At 40.2% G+C, this 22473-nt stretch overlaps 1 protein-coding gene across 2 annotated transcripts in view; it reads left to right on the top strand.

The window, feature by feature from the left end:
- The window catches only part of phtf (putative homeodomain transcription factor), a 157787-nt gene that overhangs the window by 30660 nt on the left and 104654 nt on the right, over positions 1–22473 (top strand). Inside the window, exon 1 of one of the 2 annotated variants that reach the window (XM_068381501.1) lies at positions 7749–7923. The exons of the other annotated variant lie outside the window; for it this stretch is intronic. Coding sequence (XP_068237602.1) covers positions 7868–7923 — 56 coding nt within the window. The 5' untranslated portion in view covers positions 7749–7867. Of the gene's footprint in view, positions 1–7748; positions 7924–22473 lie in introns of those variants that run through there. 2 annotated transcript variants of the gene reach the window in all.

Genomic DNA, 22473 nt, shown 5'->3' with positions numbered 1-22473 from the left:
CTCTTTTTGGTATCTAGTTCTTTGCAGGCTCTTTTTGGTATCTAGTTCTTTACAGGCTCTTTTTGGTATCTAGTTCTTTACTGGCTCTTTTTGGTATCTAGTTCTTTACAGGCTCTTTTTGGTATCTAGTTCTTTGCAGGCTCTTTTTGGTATCTAGTTCTTTGCAGGCTCTTTTTGGTATCTAGTTCTTTACAGGCTTTTTTTGGTATCTAGTTCTTTGCAGGCTCTTTTTGGTATCTAGTTCTTTGCAGGCTCTTTTTGGTATCTATTTCTTTGCAGGCTCTTTTTAGTATCTATTTCTTTACAGGCTTTTTTTGGTATCTAGTTCTTTGCAGGCTCTTTTTGATATCTAGTTCTTTACAGGCTCTTTTTGGTATCTAGTTCTTTGCAGGCTCTTTTTGGTATCTAGTTCTTTGCAGGCTCTTTTTGGTATCTAGTTTTTTACAGGCTCTTTTTGGTATCTAGTTCTTTGCAGGCTCTTTTTGGTATCTAGTTTTTTGCAGGCTCTTTTTGGTATCTAGTTCTTTACAGGCTCTTTTTGGTATCTAGTTCTTTGCAGGCTCTTTTTGGTATCTAGTTCTTTACAGGCTCTTTTTGGTATCTAGTTCTTTGCAGGCTCTTATTGGTATCTAGTTCTTTACAGGCTCTTTTTGGTATTAGTTCTTTGCAGGCTCTTTTTGGTATCTAGTTCTTTACAGGCTCTTTTTGGTATCTAGTTCTTTACAGGCTCTTTTTGGTATTAGTTCTTTGCAGGCTCTTTTTGGTATCTAGTTCTTTGGAGGCTCTTATTGGTATCTAGTTCTTTGCAGGCTCTTTTTGGTATCTAGTTCTTTACAGGCTCTTTTTAGTATCTAGTTCTTTACAGGCTCTTTTTGGTATTAGTTCTTTGCAGGCTCGTTTTGGTATCTAGTTCTTTGCAGGCTCTTTTTGGTATTAGTTCTTTGCGGGCTCGTTTTGGTATCTAGTTCTTTGCAGGCTCTTTTTGGTATCTAGTTCTTTGCGGGCTCTTTTTGGTATCTAGTTCTTTGCAGGCTCTTTTTGGTATCTAGTTCTTTACGGGCTCTTTTTGGTATCTAGTTCTTTGCAGGCTCCTTTTGGTATCTAGTTCTTTGCGGGCTCTTTTTGGTATCTAGTTCTTTGCGGGCTCTTTTTGGTATCTAGTTCTTTGCGGGCTCTTTTTGGTATCCAGTTCTTTGCAGGTTCTTTTTGTTTTCTAGTTCTTTACAGGCTCTTTTTGGTATCTAGTTCTTTACTGGCTCTTTTTGGTATCTAGTTCTTTACAGGCTCTTTTTGGTATCTAGTTCTTTGCAGGCTCTTTTTGGTATCTAGTTCTTTGCAGGCTCTTTTTGGTATCTAGTTCTTTACAGGCTCTTTTTGGTATCTAGTTCTTTACAGGCTCTTTTTGGTATCTAGTTCTTTGCAGGCTCTTTTTGGTATCTATTTCTTTGCAGGCTCTTTTTGGTATCTAGTTCTTTACAGGCTTTTTTTGGTATCTAGTTTTTTGCAGGCTCTTTTTGGTATCTAGTTCTTTACAGGCTCTTTTTGGTATCTAGTTCTTTGCAGGCTCTTTTTGGTATCTAGTTCTTTGCAGGCTCTTTTTGGTATCTAGTTTTTTACAGGCTCTTTTTGGTATCTAGTTCTTTACAGGCTCTTTTTGGTATCTAGTTCTTTGCAGGCTCTTTTTGGTATCTAGTTCTTTACAGGCTCTTTTTGGTATCTAGTTCTTTGCAGGCTCTTTTTGGTATCTAGTTCTTTACAGGCTCTTTTTGGTATTCTTTGCAGGCTCTTTTTGTTATCTAGTTCTTTGCAGGCTCTTTTTGGTATCTAGTTCTTTACAGGCTCTTTTTGGTATCTAGTTCTTTGCAGGCTCTTTTTGGTATCTAGTTCCTTTGCAGGCTCTTTTTGGTATCCAGTTCTTTGCAGGCTCTTTTTGGTATCTAGTTCTTTGCAGGCTCTTTTTGGTATCTAGTTCTTTACAGGCTCTTTTTGGTATCCAGTTCTTTGCAGGCTCTTTTTGGTATCTAGTTCTTTACAGGCTCTTTTTGGTATCTAGTTCTTTGCAGGCTCTTTTTGGTATCTAGTTCTTTGCAGGCTCTTTTTGGTATCTAGTTCTTTGCAGGCTCTCTTTGGTATCTAGTTCTTTGCAGGCTCTTTTTGGTATCTAGTTCTTTACAGGCTCTTTTTGGTATCTAGTTCTTTGCAGGCTCTTTTTGGTATCTAGTTCTTTTCAGGATGTTTTTAGTATCTAGTTCTTTGCAGGCTCTTTTTGGTACCTAGTTCTTTTCAGGATGTTTTTAGTATCTAGTTCTTTACAGGCTCTTTTTGGTATCTAGTTCTTTGCAGGCTCTTTTTGTTATCTAGTTCTTTACAGGCTCTTTTTGGTATCTAGTTCTTTGCAGGCTCTTTTTGGTATCTAGTTCTTTGCAGGCTCTTTTTGGTATCTAGTTCTTTGCAGGCTCTTTTTGGTATCTAGTTCTTTACAGGCTCTTTTTGGTATCTAGTTCTTTGCAGGCTCTTTTTGGTATCTAGTTCTTTGCAGGCTCTTTTTGGTATCTAGTTCTTTGCAGGCTCTTTTTGGTATCTAGTTCTTTGCAGGCTCTTTTTGGTATCTAGTTCTTTGCAGGCTCTTTTTGTTATCTAGTTCTTTGCAGGCTCTTTTTGGTATCTAGTTCTTTGCAGGCTCTTTTTGGTATCTAGTTCTTTGCAGGCTCTTTTTGTTATCTAGTTCTTTGCAGGCTCTTTTTGGTACCTAGTTCTTTTCAGGCTCTTTTTGGTATCTAGTTCTTTGCAGGCTCTTTTTGGTATCTAGTTCTTTGCAGGCTCTTTTTGGTATCTAGTTTTTTGCAGGCTCTTTTTGGTATCTAGTTCTTTGCAGGCTCTTTTTGGTATCTAGTTCTTTGCAAGCTCTTTTTGGTATCTAGTTCTTTACAGGCTCTTTTTGGTATCTAGTTCTTTACGGGCTCTTTTTGGTATCTTGTTCTTTACGGGCTCTTTTTGGTATCTAGTTCTTTACGGGCTCTTTTTGGTATCTAGTTCTTTGCTGGCTCTTTTTGGTATCTAGTTCTTTGCAGGCTCTTTTTGGTATCTAGTTCTTTACAGGCTCTTTTTGGTATCTAGTTCTTTACTGGCTCTTTTTGGTATCTAGTTCTTTACAGGCTCTTTTTGGTATCTAGTTCTTTGCAGGCTCTTTTTGGTATCTAGTTCTTTGCAGGCTCTTTTTGGTATCTAGTTCTTTACAGGCTTTTTTTGGTATCTAGTTCTTTGCAGGCTCTTTTTGGTATCTAGTTCTTTGCAGGCTCTTTTTGGTATTATTTCTTTGCAGGCTCTTTTTGGTATCTATTTCTTTACAGGCTTTTTTTGGTATCTAGTTCTTTGCAGGCTCTTTTTGATATCTAGTTCTTTACAGGCTCTTTTTGGTATCTAGTTCTTTGCAGGCTCTTTTTGGTATCTAGTTCTTTGCAGGCTCTTTTTGGTATCTAGTTTTTTACAGGCTCTTTTTGGTATCTAGTTCTTTGCAGGCTCTTTTTGGTATCTAGTTTTTTGCAGGCTCTTTTTGGTATCTAGTTCTTTACAGGCTCTTTTTGGTATCTAGTTCTTTGCAGGCTCTTTTTGGTATCTAGTTCTTTACAGGCTCTTTTTGGTATCTAGTTCTTTGCAGGCTCTTATTGGTATCTAGTTCTTTACAGGCTCTTTTTGGTATTAGTTCTTTGCAGGCTCTTTTTGGTATCTAGTTCTTTACAGGCTCTTTTTGGTATCTAGTTCTTTACAGGCTCTTTTTGGTATTAGTTCTTTGCAGGCTCTTTTTGGTATCTAGTTCTTTGCAGGCTCTTATTGGTATCTAGTTCTTTGCAGACTCTTTTTGGTATCTAGTTCTTTACAGGCTCTTTTTAGTATCTAGTTCTTTACAGGCTCTTTTTGGTATTAGTTCTTTGCAGGCTCGGTTTGGTATCTAGTTCTTTGCAGGCTCTTTTTATTATTAGTTCTTTGCGGGCTCGTTTTGGTATCTAGTTCTTTGCAGGCTCTTTTTGGTATCTAGTTCTTTGCGGGCTCTTTTTGGTATCTAGTTCTTTGCAGGCTCTTTTTGGTATCTAGTTCTTTACGGGCTCTTTTTGGTATCTAGTTCTTTGCAGGCTCCTTTTGGTATCTAGTTCTTTGCGGGCTCTTTTTGGTATCTAGTTCTTTGCGGGCTCTTTTTGGTATCTAGTTCTTTGCGGGCTCTTTTTGGTATCTAGTTCTTTGCAGGCTCTTTTTGGTATCTAGTTCTTTGCGGGCTCTTTTTGGTATCTAGTTCTTTACAGGCTCTTTTTGGTATCTAGTTCTTTGCAGGCTCTTTTTGGTATCTAGTTCTTTACAGGCTCTTTTTGGTATCTAGTTCTTTGCAGGCTCTTTTTGGTATCTAGTTCTTTACAGGCTCTTTTTGGTATCTAGTTCTTTGCAGGCTCTTTTTGGTATCTAGTTCTTTACAGGCTCTTTTTGGTATCTAGTTCTTTGCAGGCTCTTTTTGGTATCTAGTTCTTTTCAGGATGTTTTTAGTATCTAGTTCTTTGCAGGCTCTTTTTGGTACCTAGTTCTTTTCAGGATGTTTTTAGTATCTAGTTCTTTACAGGCTCTTTTTGGTATCTAGTTCTTTGCAGGCTCTTTTTGTTATCTAGTTCTTTACAGGCTCTTTTTGGTATCTAGTTCTTTACAGGCTCTTTTTGGTATCTAGTTCTTTGCAGGCTCTTTTTGGTATCTAGTTCTTTGCAGGCTCTTTTTGGTATCTAGTTCTTTGCAGGCTCTTTTTGGTATCTAGTTCTTTACAGGCTCTTTTTGGTACCTAGTTCTCTTCAGGATGTTTTTGGTATCTAGTTCTTTGCAGGCTCTTTTTGGTATCTAGTTCTTTGCAGGCTCTTTTTGGTATCTAGTTCTTTGCAGGCTCTTTTTGGTATCTAGTTCTTTACAGGCTCTTTTTGGTATCTAGTTATTAGTTCTTTGCAGGCTCTTTTTGGTATTAGTTCTTTGCAGGCTCTTTTTGGTATCTAGTTCTTTGCAGGCTCTTTTTGGTATATAGTTCTTTTCAGGATGTTTTTAGTATCTAGTTCTTTACAGGCTCTTTTTGGTATCTAGTTCTTTGCAGGCTCTTTTTGATATCTAGTTCTTTACAGGCTCTTTTTGGTATCTAGTTCTTTGCAGGCTCTTTTTGGTATCTAGTTCTTTGCAGGCTCTTTTTGGTATCTAGTTTTTTACAGGCTCTTTTTGGTATCTAGTTCTTTGCAGGCTCTTTTTGGTATCTAGTTTTTTGCAGGCTCTTTTTGGTATCTAGTTCTTTACAGGCTCTTTTTGGTATCTAGTTCTTTGCAGGCTCTTTTTGGTATCTAGTTCTTTACAGGCTCTTTTTGGTATCTAGTTCTTTGCAGGCTCTTATTGGTATCTAGTTCTTTACAGGCTCTTTTTGGTATTAGTTCTTTGCAGGCTCTTTTTGGTATCTAGTTCTTTACAGGCTCTTTTTGGTATCTAGTTCTTTACAGGCTCTTTTTGGTATTAGTTCTTTGCAGGCTCTTTTTGGTATCTAGTTCTTTGCAGGCTCTTATTGGTATCTAGTTCTTTGCAGGCTCTTTTTGGTATCTAGTTCTTTACAGGCTCTTTTTAGTATCTAGTTCTTTACTGGCTCTTTTTGGTATTAGTTCTTTGCAGGCTCTTTTTGGTATCTAGTTCTTTGCAGGCTCTTTTTGGTATTAGTTCTTTGCGGGCTCGTTTTGGTATCTAGTTCTTTGCAGGCTCTTTTTGGTATCTAGTTCTTTGCGGGCTCTTTTTGGTATCTAGTTCTTTGCAGGCTCTTTTTGGTATCTAGTTCTTTACGGGCTCTTTTTGGTATCTAGTTCTTTGCGGGCTCCTTTTGGTATCTAGTTCTTTGCGGGCTCTTTTTGGTATCTAGTTCTTTGCGGGCTCTTTTTGGTATCTAGTTCTTTGCGGGCTCTTTTTGGTATCTAGTTCTTTGCAGGCTCTTTTTGGTATCTAGTTCTTTGCGGGCTCTTTTTGGTATCTAGTTCTTTACAGGCTCTTTTTGGTATCTAGTTCTTTGCAGGCTCTTTTTGGTATCTAGTTCTTTACAGGCTCTTTTTGGTATCTAGTTCTTTGCAGGCTCTTTTTGGTATCTAGTTCTTTACAGGCTCTTTTTGGTATCTAGTTCTTTGCAGGCTCTTTTTGGTATCTAGTTCTTTACAGGCTCTTTTTGGTATCTAGTTCTTTGCAGGCTCTTTTTGGTATCTAGTTCTTTTCAGGATGTTTTTAGTATCTAGTTCTTTGCAGGCTCTTTTTGGTACCTAGTTCTTTTCAGGATGTTTTTAGTATCTAGTTCTTTACAGGCTCTTTTTGGTATCTAGTTCTTTGCAGGCTCTTTTTGTTATCTAGTTCTTTACAGGCTCTTTTTGGTATCTAGTTCTTTGCAGGCTCTTTTTGGTATCTAGTTCTTTGCAGGCTCTTTTTGGTATCTAGTTCTTTGCAGGCTCTTTTTGGTATCTAGTTCTTTGCAGGCTCTTTTTGGTATCTAGTTCTTTACAGGCTCTTTTTGGTACCTAGTTCTCTTCAGGATGTTTTTGGTATCTAGTTCTTTGCAGGCTCTTTTTGGTATCTAGTTCTTTGCAGGCTCTTTTTGGTATCTAGTTCTTTGCAGGCTCTTTTTGGTATCTAGTTCTTTACAGGCTCTTTTTGGTATCTAGTTATTAGTTCTTTGCAGGCTCTTTTTGGTATTAGTTCTTTGCAGGCTCTTTTTGGTATCTAGTTCTTTGCAGGCTCTTTTTGGTATATAGTGTTTTTTTAGGATCATTTTGTTACCAAATTTTTCAGGATTTTTTGTACCTTATTCTTTACAGGCTCTTTTTGGTATCTAGTTCTTTGCAGGCTCTTTTTGATATCTAGTTCTTTACAGGCTCTTTTTCGTATCTAGTTCTTTACAGGCTCTTTTTGGTATCTAGTTCTTTGCGGGCTCTTTTTGGTATCTAGTTCTTTGTGGGCTCTTTTTGGTATCTAGTTCTTTACAGGGTCTTTTTGGTATCTGGTTCTTTACAGGCTCATTTCGGTATCTAGTTCTTTTCAATATCTTTTTGGTACCAATTTTTTCATGTTTTTTTGGTACCTAATTCTCTTTATTACCTTTTGGCACTCAATTTTTTCAGGATGTCTTTGGTACTCGATTCTTTTTGGGATCTGTATGCTGTAGTATCTAGCTCTTTTCAGGATCTCTTTGGTACCCGGTTCTTTTCATCTTTGTAAAACTACTTTATATTATTAGTAGTATTATCACTGAAAAGGAATATTTTTTTTTTTTTTTCCAATTTGGTATATGTTTATGTTGGGTTATTATGTCAGTAAAGTAAATTATAATTTGTTAAATTCTTATGTGAAATACAGTATCATAGTTTTTTAAGATATATCGCGTAGTACTTTTTTTAAAGCACGTTAATTTTTTAGGAGAATATTAACCAAATTTAGCCTCTGCAGTTGAAGTTAAAAAAGTAACTAAAATAATTTGTCTTATCTTATCAAGCCTGTTTCAGCATAATAGAGCAATGGAAATAATATTTCATTGATATATTATGTTTTTAAGTACTCTTTAGTTTGTATCATGCTCCACAAGTTTTTTATTTTTTTTTTATTTTTTGTTTTATCAAACATATTGGGGTAATAACAGACATTATCTAATCAGGCTCTTGAGATAAGCTTCTCAGAGAGGTTTTGAGAGCCTTGTGCAATGTGGTAGAATTGCTTAATGGTAGTTATTGATAATCAGAATTTAGTTTCGTACTGACGCCTTTGTAATTTGAATGGATTGAGAGTTGCTTCTGCATCTAGATACTATAGAAATTGTTGGTCTTGTCATATCAAGATCATGAAATCCTCACCAGTAATGAATGTATTAAAGAGAGCTTTGCCTCCTTTTGTCATGTGAGTACAAATTGGTTTGGTTACACCTTTTGTATGTATAATACTGTATTAGGTTTGTGAGAAATAGGTCATTTGATTCAGATTTACTGTACTGTACTTCAGTGGATAAGGATACTTTTGTGTGTGATGAACTCAAAATTTTAGTTTGAATATCATTGTTTACCGTACAATGCTGGTATTTTTCCCTGTTGGAGCCCTTGGGCTTATAGCATCACACTTTTCCAACTAAGGTTATAGCTTAGCTAGTACGGTAGTAATAATAAAAGTAATAATAATAATGATAATAAGGTGATCTCAAAACCAACATAGCATCTGTGGTGAAGTACTTTATAGTTCAGTGAGCTATAAACAACAGGTGCAGTGATGTACCAATTCTGTGGATTAAATGCCTTGAATGTTTGTCCCTATGTGTAAACAAATCTTTCATCCTTTAAAAAGGGATTTTGACGAAGGAAAAATCTATTTCTGGGCGAGAGACCCATGCCACCCAGTGAAATGCTCCTTTAACATCATTTCTAAGGTAAGAACTGCTATGAATTTACCAGAGAAAAATTTGTATAGGAATGCTAGGTTGAACCCAGCTTGCTCACCTTAATAAGGTGTCGGTATAATACTGGGGCGCTGAATAAATCACAACCAGAGGCCTCGCACCATTTAGATATCTCCTGTCAACATCCCCGAACAGCGAGGTGCCGTTCAACATCCCACTACTACTAGCAATCCCACGCCAGTGACGTCACTCCTTATAGCACCCCACATTGAGGCCCAATCAGGGAGGGACGGGTGGGGTCTCTCGCCCAGAAATAGATTTTTCCTTCGTCAAAATCCCTTTTCTGGGCTCCGACCCGTGCCACCCAGTGAAATCGTACCAGAGAATGGGGACCCAATATGGCTAACTACCTGAAGAGGGAATAACACAAAATAACAGAGCTGATGAGTTTAATATAAAAAAAGAGATATGTGGAAACCCGTAAAATTAGATCAACATGTATATGACTGATAAATAGACATGGTAAACAATCAATAATGAAATCCGTAGGTAGAATTCAACAGATATGAATAGTGGGAATCCAGCTTGGTAATCAAAAATGCAAAATAAAATCAGCTCGGGGATTCAAGAACAAGTGTAATGAAAACAATTCGTGAAATTGAACAATTGAATAATAAAATAATACACCATAAGGGTGTATAGTAACAAAACAGGTAGGAACAACAGGTAAGCCAGGCAGGAGGGAAAGAGGACAGAGCAAGACGTTGTGATTAGGACTCGGTACCTTCAGGAGGAACTATATTCCCTGCAGCTACTGTGGAAATTCTAAGAGCTTCTAAAGGTTTTAGGTAGTGGCGCTTGAAAACTTTAGGGGACTTCCAACCCATATATTTTGAGAGCTCATCAAATTTCATATGGTGGAAAAAATTAATTGAGGTAGCCACAGCTCGAATATCATGGACATGTGGGAATGATGCAGGATTAGCTTGTTTAATAAAATAAAGAATTTGTTGTCTGATTCCCTTAAAGGTAATAGTTCCTCAATGTTCTCTAATAAATAAGGGCCCTGTGGTTGTAGTGGAAGTTCTATTTAAGTAGGCTTTTAGGGTGGTAACTGGACACAGGGATGGATCCCGAGGAAGTGGAACAATCTTCCAGGGAGACCACCTGTTTTGAGGGTCTTCATTTTTAGCCAGGAAAACTTTGTTAGGAGAGAGAAGAACCTCACCCGAAGAGAGAAACTCTATATGACCAGGGTCTCTAGATAAGGCTGACAATTCGGAGATTCTGGAGCCTGAGGCGAGGCTCAAAAGAAAAAGTGACTTTCTTAACAATGCCATATAGTTACAGGTTTCATTTGGGGTGTCAGAGGCTAGCTTAAGAACATCGTTCAAAAACCAGGAAACTGCGCTAGGGCGAGTTGAAGGTTTTAGTCTGGCACAAGCTCTCGGAATGGATGAGAAATATGAATCCGTTAGATCAATGTCAAAACCAATATGGAAGATCTTTTTCAAGGCTGACTTGATTGTAGTAATGGTATTGGCTGCCAGGCCAGATTCGAAGAGAGTTCTGAAGAATGTCACAGTTAGGTTGATCGTCATTTTCTCAACTTGGGAATCTTTCAAGAACTTAGCTAATTTCTTGACAGCTGAGTCATATTGACGGAGAGTAGATTCCCTTTTGTCAGATTCCAGGAAAATAGTATTCAAAGGATCGATGTTTGCACCTCGTTGGGCTGCGAACTTCATGAAGTCCATAAAGTTAGGGCATTCAGAATCCTTGAGGAAGCGAACACATTGCGAGTTTGCACTGTCTTTGTTAACACCGGATTGGGAATCCGCCGGGGGCGGAGACCTAGTTCTAGCAACAAGGGGAACCAATTGCTCTTGGGCCAGTTGGGGGCTACGAGAGCCACTTGACCTTTGAAGGATCTGAGTTTGAGCAGAACTTTCAGCAGGAGGTTCACCGGAGGAAACAGATAAATCGTCTTCCAGGTATTCCAATCTAGAATCATAGAGTCCGTGGCAAAAGCCTGAGGGTCCAGGTTGGGGGCTACGTAACAATCTATTTTGCGATTGGATTTTGCCGCAAACAGATCCACCTGGAGACCCGGGACTGGAAATAGTATCCACTGGAAAGATCGATTGTCTAGTGACCATTCCGACTCTAGCGGAGTCGTCCGGAAAAGTAAGTCCTCTACCTCATTCCGGACTCCTGCTAGATGGACTGCTGACAGGTGCCACTTGTGCATTGCCGCCATGGAGAAAAACTTCAACATGATGTGGTTTATTTGGGCTGATGTGGAGCCTTCTCTGTTGAGGCCGTGTACTATGACTGCACTGTCGAGAACCAGTCTGATATGGAGATTCCTGGCTGGATTGAGACGTTTTAAAGTGAGGAAGACTGCCACGGCCCCTAGGACGTTGACGTGCATTTGTTGGAAGACCGGTGACCAAAACCCTTGGACTTTCTTGTGTCGTAAAGGAACCGACTTGGAAAGATTCTTGATCTTCGTCCAAGTCTGCAGACTTTTTCTCAGGGTTGGGAAAAGGCGAGCACATCTGTCTCGGCGTATTGCGGTTGCTCTGGAGCGCCACACTCTGTTTATGTCCTTGAGTTTGGACCTCAGGACGATGTCTGTCACGGAGGCGAACTGTAAGGAACCTAGGAGCCACTCTCGGTTCCTTCGGAAGGTCAACTTTTCCTTGAGAAATTGTTTTGTATTCCTCGCTATCACCTTCCCTTTGGCTTTGGGAAGGCACAGCGTATGGGAGCACAGGTCCCCTTGTAGTCCCAGCCATGGAAACTTGGTCTGTGGGACCCGGCGGGATTTCTCGAGGTTGACTTGGAATCCCAGTTGCCGAAGGAAGGTGAGGACTTTGTTCGTTGCTACGCAGGAAATCTGGGCCTTGTCTGACCAGATTAGCTAATCGTCTAGATAGGCTACTACCTGTATCCCCTGAGTCCGAAGCTCTTGAATTACTGTCTCTGCTAGTTTGGTGAAGATTCCGGGTGGTATGTTGAGCCCCAATAGCATCACTTTGAATGCATAGGCTTGTTTGCCTAGCTTGAAGCCCAGAAAAGGACGAAAATGCCTTGCTATTGGAACGTGATAGTAGGCATCGGTAAGATCGATGGAGGTGGTGACGGCCCCACGGGGAAGTAAGGTCCACACCTGCGAGACGGTAAGCATATGGAATTTGTCGCAACGAGTGAAGGAATTTAAACGAGACAGGTCCCGGATTACTCTCCGTTTGTCTGAGCATTTCTTTGGCACGCTGAACAAGCGTCCGTGAAATCTTAAGCGACGTATACTTTGGATTGCATTCTTTAGTAGCAGATCTTTTGTGAAGGAACGTAGTTCTTCCGTGGACTGAGACCGGTTGAACCACTTGCAGAGGTTGCCTGAATTGGGAAGATTGGAAGGGCCTCAATCTCTTCCTACCTCGAATTGGGGTACTAGTAGGCTCATATCTCCTCTTTGAAACCAGGCCCCACCTAACCTTGAGGTTTTGGTTGGCTCTAGCTGCCTCGCTAAGGACCGAGTTAACTTAGTCCCTTGGGAAAAGATCCGGGCCCCAGACTGGAGCTTTGATGAGCCTATTAGGTTCGTCCCTAATCGTGGCTTCGGATAGAATGTGTCGTCGACAATGGGTCCTGGCATTTGCAAAATCATAGGCGTCAGCCATAAAGTTTTGCAAAAGTGACTTAGTGAGGACCTTAAGGAGGTCCTCCTCGGTGTAAGTGGCGACAGTCAATTCAGAAAGGGCAACTGAATTAAGGGATCTGCTGAATCTACACCTTGACTCATATTCCAATTTAATGAGAGACTCCGGGAGTTTGGGAAGCCGTTCGCTGAACTGCGTCGAGGCACAGTCCGGGCTCAACTTACCTACCGAGAAGGTAGCTGGGGCGTTCCGCCAACATTCACTGTCTCCCGGAAAGAGAAGGGAGGGTAAGTCGGTCTCCCTGAGGTAAGGTAAAGGCTTCTCTTCCTTGATAGCCTGAAAGACCGTCTCTGTGATCTTGGTCGCACATGGGGTAGGGGTCTGGTCGTCGGCCACAAACATAGTATATGAACTTTTGTAGGCCGTAATCATTGTGTTCAAGCAATCCCACTCATTGAACATCTGGACTAAGACAGACTGTGCCTGTTCTTTAGGAAAATTAACAGTTTCCTTTGGGACCTTATCCAATCGAATCAGAGCCTCTTCCGTGAGGCGAGCATAGCCCGGGAAGGGGAATTCAAGACCCGGCGGGTAGAATTCATAATCCGCAAGAGGCCGGGTACCGAAATCTCCGATTGACAACATACCCTCCGAGAAGGGGGCATGCAATGCCAACCTCCAAGGGTTATTCTTATTGAAAGGAGGAAGCTTGGAGGCGTCGGGGATGGGGTATTGCTATTGTGGCGGTGGCAGCCCCGAGCGCATGAGTCCCTGAACTAGGCTCTCCATAGAAACTATTCTCTCTTGTGATTGCTGCGTATGAGATGATAGTATCGACTCAAAACGAGTAAACATCTTCTCGGAAAAATCCACCGGGTTAGATGATTCCGCCGGGGGGGGGGGGGGGGGAACAGGTGCCGGAACGGAGACTACTCCGTGAGAGGTTGAAGGCACAGCAATTGGGTCTTGAGAGACACTGGTGGAGGAAGATTTAGCATTCAAAGCTGATGATTTCGAAGACCTGTGGTCTTTGGAAGACTTGTGGGTCGTATATAAAGTCTTACGATGAGCCTTCACCTTGGGGATAACAGGCTGGGGACTGAGACCAGTCCCGGTTGTCCCCGGAAAACCTCGAAAAGAAGAGCGTTCTGAAGTAGAAGAGAAAGCCGGGCTAGGGATAGGAATCTTAGCCCGGGAACCACCTGACTCACCTACGTCCCTACCTGGGTCAGGATCGTCAAGAGCCATGGGTTCCACATTGAGGTTGAGGGTAGAGACGTCCTCAGTTAGGGTGCCGCCCGTCTCTTCTTGATCCGGGGCCAGAAGAAGGGATTCGAACCTCTCGATGATAGGATCCGCCAACTCTTTGGGGACCACAGCTGAAGTTTTAGCATGGGGGTAGAGACGGGAACACCATTCCTCAGAGAGGATATAAGGCTGTTTGGCCTTCACGTTGCGGGCGAACCCGTCAATCCAGATCTTGAGGGTAGCCCGAGCTGTATCTTTCTCAAGTTGGGAGCACTGAAAGAGAACAGACTATTAGCGAGGGATATTTGTGCCAAAGAAAAGTGAAGAAGTCCAAGGACTTCGTAGACACGAAGTGAAAGGCATGCGGGAAGTCCAAAGGACTAGTGGCCTTAAAATTAATAATGTTTTAAATTAATCGTAACTCCCTACAAGTCTGTATCAATGAAAATGAACTCACCTAGTCAGATGTTAAAGTGGAGGTCATTGTGTAGTAGACTACACAATTGTCTGGATGCCAAACAGCTAAGTCATCCACTCGGATAGAATAGTGGGCGTGTGAACGACACACGTCATGGCCGCAGGGTTGATAGATAACAGCGGCACATGCCGTCATTGCACAGCGTACAGTCTGTAAAATAAAAGATACATGAGTATCTCAAAGGAAAGCAAATTAGGGGCCCGGAGGCCCCGGTGCTATATATATATATATATATATATATATATATATATATATATATATATATATATATATATATATATATATATATATATATATATATATATATATATATATATATCACTATCATGATAAAAATGTTTTATATATATCCATCAGGAATCCTGAATGAAAGCAAATAGGGGCTCGGGGCCCCGGATGCTTAAATTATAGCAATATCATGATAAAAGATTTACATATCAATATCATGATACAAATGTTTTATATATATATACATCAGGAGTCCTGAATGAAAGCAAATAGGGGCTCGGGGGCCCCTGGTGCTTAAATATCAATATCACGATAAAAGATTTATATATCAATATCATGATAAAAATGTTTTCTATATATACATTAGGAATCCTGAAGGAAAGCAAATAGGGGCTCGGGGACCCCGGGCGCTTAAATGATATCAATATCATGATAGAAGATTTATATATCAATATCATGATAAAAATGTTTTATATACGTACAGTCTGTAAGACAAAAGATACATGAGTATCTTAAATGAAAGCATATTAGGGGCCCGGAGGGCCCGGAGCTTAAATATCTACGTATATATATGTCAATATCATGATAAAAATCTTTTATATATAGCCATAAAGTATATTGAATGTTAGCAAATTTGGGCCCCGGGGGGTCCGGAGTGCTTAAATATCAATATGAAAATAACAGATCTATTTTGATTGTAAAAGGAATTGAAATTAATTCAGACCGTAACCGTGATCATAGCAAAAGAGGGAAGGGAAGGTCGAGAACAAGGATCGTATATATAATATATATGTGTGACTAATATATAAAGTTAATCCAAGTAAGAATGAGTAACATTGGCTCCGGAGGCGCAACTAAACAACTCGACCGGATGGTAATGTATAAAAGCTACTTTCGGGGATCCCGTAATGAAAGTCTTTATACTGTATATATATATATCTATATGAGGTCCGTGAGGTGCGTGACACTAGAGGGGGGAAGGGATCTTTAATGGGTCCGTGACGTGCGGGACCGAGGGAGTAGCACGTACAAAAATTGATAAATAATATAACATGACAAGGTACCACGGACCGAGCAGAAAACTTCCCTCCGATCGTTGGCCAAACGAGCGACGGAAAGAAAACGACTACGACCGGGTAGAGTAGTGAAAAGAGTAAGTAATGTACGTTAATATATAATAATAGTAAGCCTCACAGATCAACAGGAACCGGGAGGGGTACATAGCGCTATAAGTGACTCAAACTCGATCGGGAGTGGGAGAGGGAGGGAGCCCTTGGGTGGGGTATCGGCGGGAGGGAGGCTAGGAGTGGGGCGATAGCAGGTATACCAACCTGCCAGACCCACGATGATATGATCACGCGGAAAGACTAACACTATAAAACATAACACATGGTAAAATAAGATAGGAAGGCGTGCTGGATGATAATAATAATGAAATTAACTATACATCAATCGTAAAACAAACGAGGGAGCGAACATGAGACCGGAGAAAAGCCCAGCCTGACTGCGGCAGGGCTACCAACATAACACAGAGTCTGTGAAGTGCTAACAAAGTGAAAACTAATATGTAACATCTGACTCATGAAAGTCCCTCGAGCTAATGCAAGAAACGAATGACGTTAAAATGATAAGCAAGTCCGTGGCGTGCGAACGTAAATAATCCAAGTAATAATATAGTGGAATAGAACGCCCGAAGGCGATCAGGCATGCCAACCTACCGAAAATACGCACACGTATATGTAATAACTGTTATCATAATAACAGGACAATATAAAAATTAATAAAGTTCATAACGGGAACAATCAGTATGGAGGACTCATTGAAAATCGTTAAGAACGAACGAGAGAGAGATAGGAGGGGGCCGGGCGCCATGAAAGACCCACGCGGGGTCGTGAAAAATAAAGCTGTATAATATAAGCAAAAAAGGGCAAGGCCCCCTCCAAAATCTCAAAACTCAGATCTGGTACTTAACTTAGATGGAGGGACACTGGAGTCCAGCATCTTGAGGTAAATCCAGAAAAAACCAGCGAAATTCATACATAAGTCAAAATACGGCTAGAAAGTTGCGTGCTATTAAAGGCGTGACGTCACTGGCGTGGGATTGCTAGTAGTAGTGGGAAGTTGAACGGCACCTCGCTGTTTGGGGATGTTGACAGGAGATATCTAAATGGCGCGAGGCCTCTGGTTGTGATTTATTCAGTGCCCCAGTATTATACCGACACCTTATTAAGGTGAGCGAGCTGGGTTCAACCTAGCATTCCTACACAAATTTTTCTCTGGTAAATTCATAGCAGTTTTTACCTTAGAAATGATGTTAAAGGAGCATTTCACTGGGCGGCACGGGTCAGAGCCCAGAAATAGGGATATGTCTTCAGTAGCAGTGAAATAGCTATTGAATTGTTAACAGGGTATTTTGTTAATGAAAGGTGATGAAAGGTGGAACCCCTGCCCACCCACCTGACACAGCATAGCCAGTTTTGTCTTTGGCGGCAGCAGACTCAGCCATGCTGCTGCATCCTCTCCCAACTGTTGGATCTGATCTTACATTCGTTTTTGTTAAGTGTTGGTTTTAGTTTAATTTTTATTTGAGTGGTATACCTTTTGAGAGGGGGTTACTGGTGGTAGCCCTTTTTGGAGGGTTCCTGTCTTTCAAGTTTGTAACCTATCTTACATCATGGTAGTTTCTCTGCCTTGGGAAGGAGTAACCTAATTTGGATTGAAATTTGCCTGTACTTGCAGCCTAATACTGAAAAATATTTTTCTGGCTGGCTCACTTAGTGCCTACAGTCTTCCCAAGATGATGTCCCTTTGTTGCAGCGTCAATGAGTGTTCCCAGTGTTCTCCGTGTGACAAAACCCCCTGTGTAGTGGTTTGTGTTGTGGCACAGGAATTTCTTGTAACTTCCTCCTCACAGGGAGCACAGTCATTGTCTTCCACTGTCTTGGGTTAGAGTTCTCTTGCTTAGCACCATAGGTCAGGGAAAGTTTGGAGCGTATGCACCCACCTTTCTGATTCCTATTGCAATATGGAGGATTGTTCCTTACCCTGGTGTGCCCTCTTTGCTATGCTGCACAGAACTAGCCTGGCAACCGTTGCCTTTGAGGTCTGGTAGTGATCGTGAGCCTGGTGTGACAGCCCCCATATGTTTCATCAGTTGCAGATGAACAGTCCTACCCGGACCGATCTCCAGCACCTTATGGTAAGCTAATAGAGGTGTTATTCACTCTACTGTCTTGTGCCAATACGGAGTTCACGTATCAGCTGGTACCTTCAGGGTCAGTTAGTGATCTGGAGCCTTTGTATATGACATCCAAATCAGTTATAGTGAGCAGTCCTAACAAGACTGATCTCCAACACCGTATTGAAGGCCAATATGGATATTATTCATGATATGGGTATCGTTTACGCTTCTTCTCGCGCTGTTATGGGACATAGCTAAAGGAGGTCACACAGTAACCTTTAACTATGGGGTTTGTTAGTGATCTTGAGCTTGTAATAACAGCTACCACTATTGAGCACTACTGAGTGTTCTACCCCAACTGGTACCTTTAGGGTTGGTCAGCAAGGTAACACTGGGGCAATAGTGACTGCTGTTTGCACCATTATTAGATGATTAGTTCTTTTGGATAGAAAACCAACTCTTAGGCAGCTGAGGGTAAGGGTACGCTGTTGTTATTCCCCATATGATTCTAATGACTCTTCTGAAAAGACGTCATAGGAGTCCAGGTAAGCCAGTCACAAGGGACCCATAGGACTCTACAATTTGAGGGATCATATTCTAGGGAGAGGAAACCAACCCAAAAGGGGTGGATGATCACCCATTCTCTAGATTTGAACCGTCGACCAATTGATGGTTGATCACAGAAGCACATTTGGCCGCAGAGACAGCCTGTACGTGCTCTAAGGATAGGATAGGTTCTAGAATCCTTGGCTACCTCTCTGAAGAATGAGGTTGAGATAGTGATGGAAGGGAATGCCGTGTATTAGTACTCTTTTATCTACTGTATGGTATCCCTCAAGGGTTTTGGTCTTTGAGAGAGACAGCGACCATGCTGATTAGCTTGGCTTTGAGGAAGGTCCTAGGTTTCAATAGGGGGAGAAGAGTGTGTTTTTGCTCTCTTCCTCCTCTATCAGTTCCCTCCTTATATTCTCTTCTTCAGACACTTCATAGAAAGGAGTTATAATCATATAGGAGGCCTCTTGCAACATTCCTTAGGAATTCTGATGTAGATTTTTCTCCTGCAGAAGGAATGATAGATCTCAACCACTGACTGTTTTGTAAGGTTCAGTCAGGTGGATCTATAGGCCAGGTGAAGGTGAGCATTGCTTCTATCTTCATAATTTCTATCATAACATAGGAGAAAAGCCCTGGCCTTTAGGAAGCTTCTCTCCCTCTTCTGGAAGGAGTATCGATTCTCATCTTTTGAATATGATACCTTCATGGTTGGTCAAATGGCTGTGAGCCCGATATGATGGTCTTCTCCTTTAACTGGATGTAGGTGAATAGTCTTGTCCAGGCCCACCATTGATTCCATAGCTATGCCAGGCAATGGGGAGACTTTTCACTTCACCTTTCCTACCATTAACAGTAGGAGCATTGTTGTCCTTAAGAACCTCTCTCCTCACAAGAGGGAGTAATGGAGCTCACCTACTGTCCAATTCCTTTGGGTCTGTCATACAGAGTGAGAGCTCATTGTGATACCTACAGCTGTAGCACTTGCTACAGGTGAGTGGTTTCAGATGCTCCAATAACCAGCATCAGCATATTTATTAGTGTGCTACTTTTATAAGCACACATTGAGTATGTGTTGTTTAAGATGTTAAGGCTGGATAACGAAGTTCATCTTATTAGCTTTAAAAGTATTTATTCTCTAAAAACAACAGAGTTAAACATCTCCATCATAGGAGTGGAGCTGGTTTGGTCGGATGACCAATTCTGGTGAAGTATAGATATGAACTGATTAAATTATCGATATCACAGATATCGTATGCTTAGTTGACGTAGCATTTAAACACAGTGTGGAAACTGTTACATTCTTTCTCGGAAGACAACTGCATCCGGTGACGTCACAATCTTTCACACACTGATGCATTGGTGTTGACGTTTAAGAAAAATTTTACATTGCCGAGGCTGCATAGTGCATCCTGTTTATGATTTTACATGACTGCAGCAAATCTCACGGCTAGCATCTTCATCCAAAATGACATATTACGTCATGTGTTTTAAACATGTAATAACAACTATTTCATTTATTACATTAGCTCGGCCAGCTATCTCAATTTTTTCAAAAAAAATTTAACAACAAGCCAAAACATGTTTACTTGGTGTGACTGGATATATGTATTATTCTTTGTTTAACTTTAGCCATAAGCAAATGAGGACGAATGTCCAAATAGGCACATCAAAAATAATAACAATAATGCATATGAAAAGACATTACCAAAGCAAAGAAAAAAAAAATGCATGATAAATACAGATCATATATATGGTACATTGCTAGCAAATGATTATATGGTACCAAAAAAAAATACTGATATATATATGATTCGGTAACTTGTTAAAGAATAATTGTTACCTTCGTCAGGAACATAGATTAACACAATAAGGTAACAAATAAAAATATTTGTTACCTTGGTAAAAATTCAATTTTTTAGTGCACAAACACGAATTCCTGGTACGTACACGTACCACGGTTTCGTACATATATATATATATTTATATATAGGGCTGATATATTTTATTAGATGCCCATAGATTCTGTTAATTTTATTTTTTTTTCTCTTTTCTTTTTAACATTCCGGCTTATATATTTTATTAGATGCCGAGAGAAAAAATGATTTATATTTTTTTTTTAATGTTTTTTTAAAAATGTATTTTTAACCATGCAAAGTTCAAAAATTTCCTCATTTACATATTACTAGTGTACTAACAGCTTTTCTTACAAACTCAAATTCCAACATTTTACTCCTTTATCGAATGAGGTGGCCACTTCAAACGGCTTTAAACTGAATTAAATAAGGAGTTTTGCCTGGACATGGCGAAACGTTCTGTTTTAGCTTCCTGCTGTACCATAACCTACGCCAAACAAGGATGTTCACGGCGATAAATATCATCACCGTGATGCCCAATCCTGCTAGTAGTATGGGGTGAAGAATTTCCTTATAAGTCGGTGACAGGTGGTCCATCTTGGTCAATTTCATCAACCGCTTGGCAACTTGTTGATTGTACGGGAGAGGTAGTGCTGGCATTGTAGATGTCCACGTGAAGTTCGCGAAGTAGGCTCGTTCTCTGATGAGTGTCCTTAGACCAGTCACCATGGAATTAGGGGAAGTCCCGATACAACCATCTGCTGCAACAAAGATGTGGGCGAAAGACGTGGATCCGTCAGAGCATGATACATTGAAGCCGTCCTTGTCGTATCGTATCCACGAGCCATTGTTCAGTCTGCAATTGAACTCATTATTGTCAAAGGGATAAAGCTTATCCAGACAATTTTCACTTGTATGGGAGAGAGCACCTTCTAGCACTATACCTAACTTGCATGAATCCATTAAGTTTTTATGGAATTCAAATGAGTCAGCTGTACATATTTTTCTATCCATTGCGTCTGAACAGTGAGTTAATTGATTTAAGTCTTTAATGACAGTATATGTTTCCTTGTCTGGGGAAATCAATACGTGTTTGTCAAACTGGATATTACTGGATTTGAGTGATTCGTCATGAAAGTCGGAAATGGTGATATCCTGTAAGATTGCCAGGCATCAGAAGAATCAAAGGGAATTGTAATCCTAATCTTGTTATTGTCAACGTTTACTGTAATTAGGCTGTAATAAAATTCTAACCTACGTTCGCCTAACAAAGGAACATAGCCTAGTTTATCCCTTCCGTTCTCCAGAATTAACTTTAAGTAATTTATAGGCAACAAATGGGGCGACAGTACACCTTTAGTTGCTAACGTGATAGCTTCTATATAATCCTTGGATTTCTCAATGAAATGTGCAATTCTGTTATGTATGTGATCTATCTTTGAATCATAATACGTTAACGTTGCCAACAAATCCTGTACTTCCATAATCTGAATGATATTATTTGAATGTTCATTTAGTAAATCCATAATTTTAAATATTATACTTAGCCGGTGAATATATAATAGCTGACGTCTCCGACGGCTCGACAGATTCCAAAAACTCGCGAGCGATCGCCGTGAAGGTTGCGGGTGTTCCCACCAGCGCCGACTATCGGCCAGATACCGCATATACTTGTCAATTTCTCCAGTTCTTCTCTGTCGGTCTTGTCGACAAGTTGGTTCCGCTCGCTTTATGACCTCGAGTTTTTGACCGAATTGGTGAAGTACTTGGTTTTGGTTTTATTGCTTTCGCCGTGTTGGATTATTCAATACTATCTTCAAAAGAAATGCTTTTGAAAGGAGAGGAAAAGTGTTTTGCCCTTGCTTTTTTTTTAGTCTCTGGTTTTTTCCATTGAGAAAAGATGGCCGACCCTTCCCTCAGTGTACGGAAGTGTGTTAAAGGCTTTTAGTAATTATTGTATCACTTTATAAATTATTGTTGATATTTATAGATTTACCTCTATACTGCATATTTTATATTTTATATCTCACCCGCCTTTATTAGGCCTCTTCGATTAGCTTTCCATTTATACTAAACATCAAGATAAATTTTATGTTTTTGTTTATATGCGGCCTTTACCTTTCTTTGTAGGCGGTCCTAACTTGGAAAACGAAGTTAAACAACGTTGAGCCCATTCAACTTTTATTTTTGTTTAGTTTAAAACAGTTGCTCTGTAAGAGTGATGAAATGAATTTTTTTTAGAAAATATTTTAAGAAATATATTCTTTGAATAGTCTTCGTGCTGTATTTTCAAAGATGAACTAACGTTTGGTTTATTTATGCTACGCAGTTTGCGCTCTATCGTTACGATAGAGAAAGAGAGAATCACGGTTTCACTTTGCAGAAAGAGTAAATCGTTTTTGACGTTTTGTTCATTCTTCTTTCAAACTGAAGTGTTTTAGATACTAATTTAAAGGAACTTGTTAATTTTCAATTTCTTAGTCCTTTCAGTTTTTTCCTTTAGTCAAGTAACCTGTTATTGACGAAGGGTGAGTGGGCCATTCTCTTGTGAGTGACAAGAGAGAGAGAGAGAGATGGAGAGAGAGAGAGAACGATCCGATCTTTATTCTCGTCCCAAGTCTGTACAAGGAGTTTGGGAGCGAGTAACGTTGTTCTCGATTAAGTTTTTTTTTTTTTTTTTTTTTACTCTCGTCCCAAGTCTCTGTACGGGGAGAGAGGATAAAACGTTTTAGTTTTTATTCTCGTCCCAAGGCACTGTACGGTGAGAGATTGAAAACGTAGTCCTTAGTGAACTAGTGTTTAGTCTCCTCCCCAGTCACTGATCTTTTTAACTTTATATATTTTCGTTT

This window comes from Palaemon carinicauda, chromosome 10, assembly GCF_036898095.1.
Source record: "Palaemon carinicauda isolate YSFRI2023 chromosome 10, ASM3689809v2, whole genome shotgun sequence".
Classification (NCBI taxonomy): Eukaryota; Metazoa; Arthropoda; class Malacostraca; order Decapoda; family Palaemonidae; genus Palaemon; species Palaemon carinicauda.
The sequence above is the reverse complement of the archived record's forward strand: the minus strand, read 5'-3'. Positions and strand labels throughout refer to the sequence as shown.